This window comes from Penaeus vannamei, chromosome 18, assembly GCF_042767895.1.
Source record: "Penaeus vannamei isolate JL-2024 chromosome 18, ASM4276789v1, whole genome shotgun sequence".
NCBI classification, from domain to species: domain Eukaryota; kingdom Metazoa; phylum Arthropoda; class Malacostraca; order Decapoda; family Penaeidae; genus Penaeus; species Penaeus vannamei.
The window spans coordinates 17,611,040-17,612,230 of record NC_091566.1 but is presented as its reverse complement, the minus strand read 5'-3'; the positions used below and the strand labels follow the sequence as shown (position 1 = coordinate 17,612,230).

Below are 1,191 nucleotides of genomic sequence, written 5' to 3'. Positions count from 1 at the left end.
ATTTCTCTATAAGCCTTATATTTGTCATCCTTACTCTTGCCAATTCAAGAACAATATAACTTACTGATTTCCAGCTGCCTTTGTATCCTGCCCTTGCATCGTTCACGGTAGTCCGTCTGTGTCCGATTATACTCTGTCATCACCTCTACAAATTTACGACTCAGCGTTGAATGTTGAGTTTTCTTTATCCTTAGATCTGCACTTGCCTTACTAATGTGTTCTTCTGATTCAATGTTTTGCTCAATCACTGAAAAAAAGAGTCAAATGAGAAATTTCATGTATTTAATATGAAGCAATATATCTATACTTCTGGAAGCAAATTCTATATGCTATGTAGTACATCTAACCATTGATGGAATAATCCTTCAACTCAAAGCTTAATTACTATGTTGGCAGCTTAAGTACTGGTATTATAGCATCATAGGCACAATTATCTCATCATGTTCTGTCTTATTTTTTGCTTCCTGTCCTATTTAACTTGTTCCAAGCCCCTACTCTGAACTTACATAAGTCTATTTCCCACAGCATGATATCTGAACATACAATCAATACAGTACACAGCATGATGTGAAATGATTCACAATCCTACAATATTCATGAATCATTCCTTTGTACCTGTTCTCATTCCTTACATCCTGCATTTATTTAACTTACCTTTAAGCTTGGCTCTGACTCTGTTCGCTGTCTTCTTGATATCAGTCATCATATCATCTAACTCCTGCTTCACCTCTGCAAAATGCACAAATGTAAATTAATATGCTTGAACTATTACAAGATAAAAACACATACAAAAATGTCTGAAAGACAAGGGAAAAAGTATACTGTTGTGTGGATTTCACTCAGAGCAAGAACCACCTACATATGAAAACACACAAGAGAACTACTTAGGAATAAAGTCATGGCATAAGATTACTCTGGTACCATTTCTTAATTTGATACTGAATGCTGTATTTCCTTTGGGTTAAATTGTTCTGAAAATATAGTTCCAAGATATAACATGCAGTGAATTTAATGGTTACAAAAAAGATTCCTTTTTGAAGCCATGTATGGGGGTGTTTGTAAGCCTGAAACCCATGTTGAAGTGTGCTCGATTCCATATTTGGATCACTAAAGCAACTGCAGTTGTTTACTCTAGGATAAAGCAAGAGGCAGTGGGTTGTTCTGTAAATTCTTGTTATTTTGCCAGGTTTT

General features: G+C 35.2%; 1 protein-coding gene across 1 annotated transcript in view; it reads right to left on the bottom strand.

Moving 5' to 3' along the window:
* Syx1A (Syntaxin 1A) overlaps positions 1-793 on the bottom strand; it is a 2,059-nt gene extending 1,266 nt beyond the window's left edge. Inside the window, exons 1-2 of the mRNA XM_070132944.1 lie at positions 655-793; positions 65-247 (exon numbers count right to left, since the gene is read on the bottom strand). Coding sequence (XP_069989045.1) covers positions 65-247; positions 655-706 — 235 coding nt within the window. The 5' untranslated portion in view covers positions 707-793. The remainder of the gene's footprint in view (positions 1-64; positions 248-654) is intronic.
* Between the last annotated feature and the right edge of the window lie 398 nt (positions 794-1,191).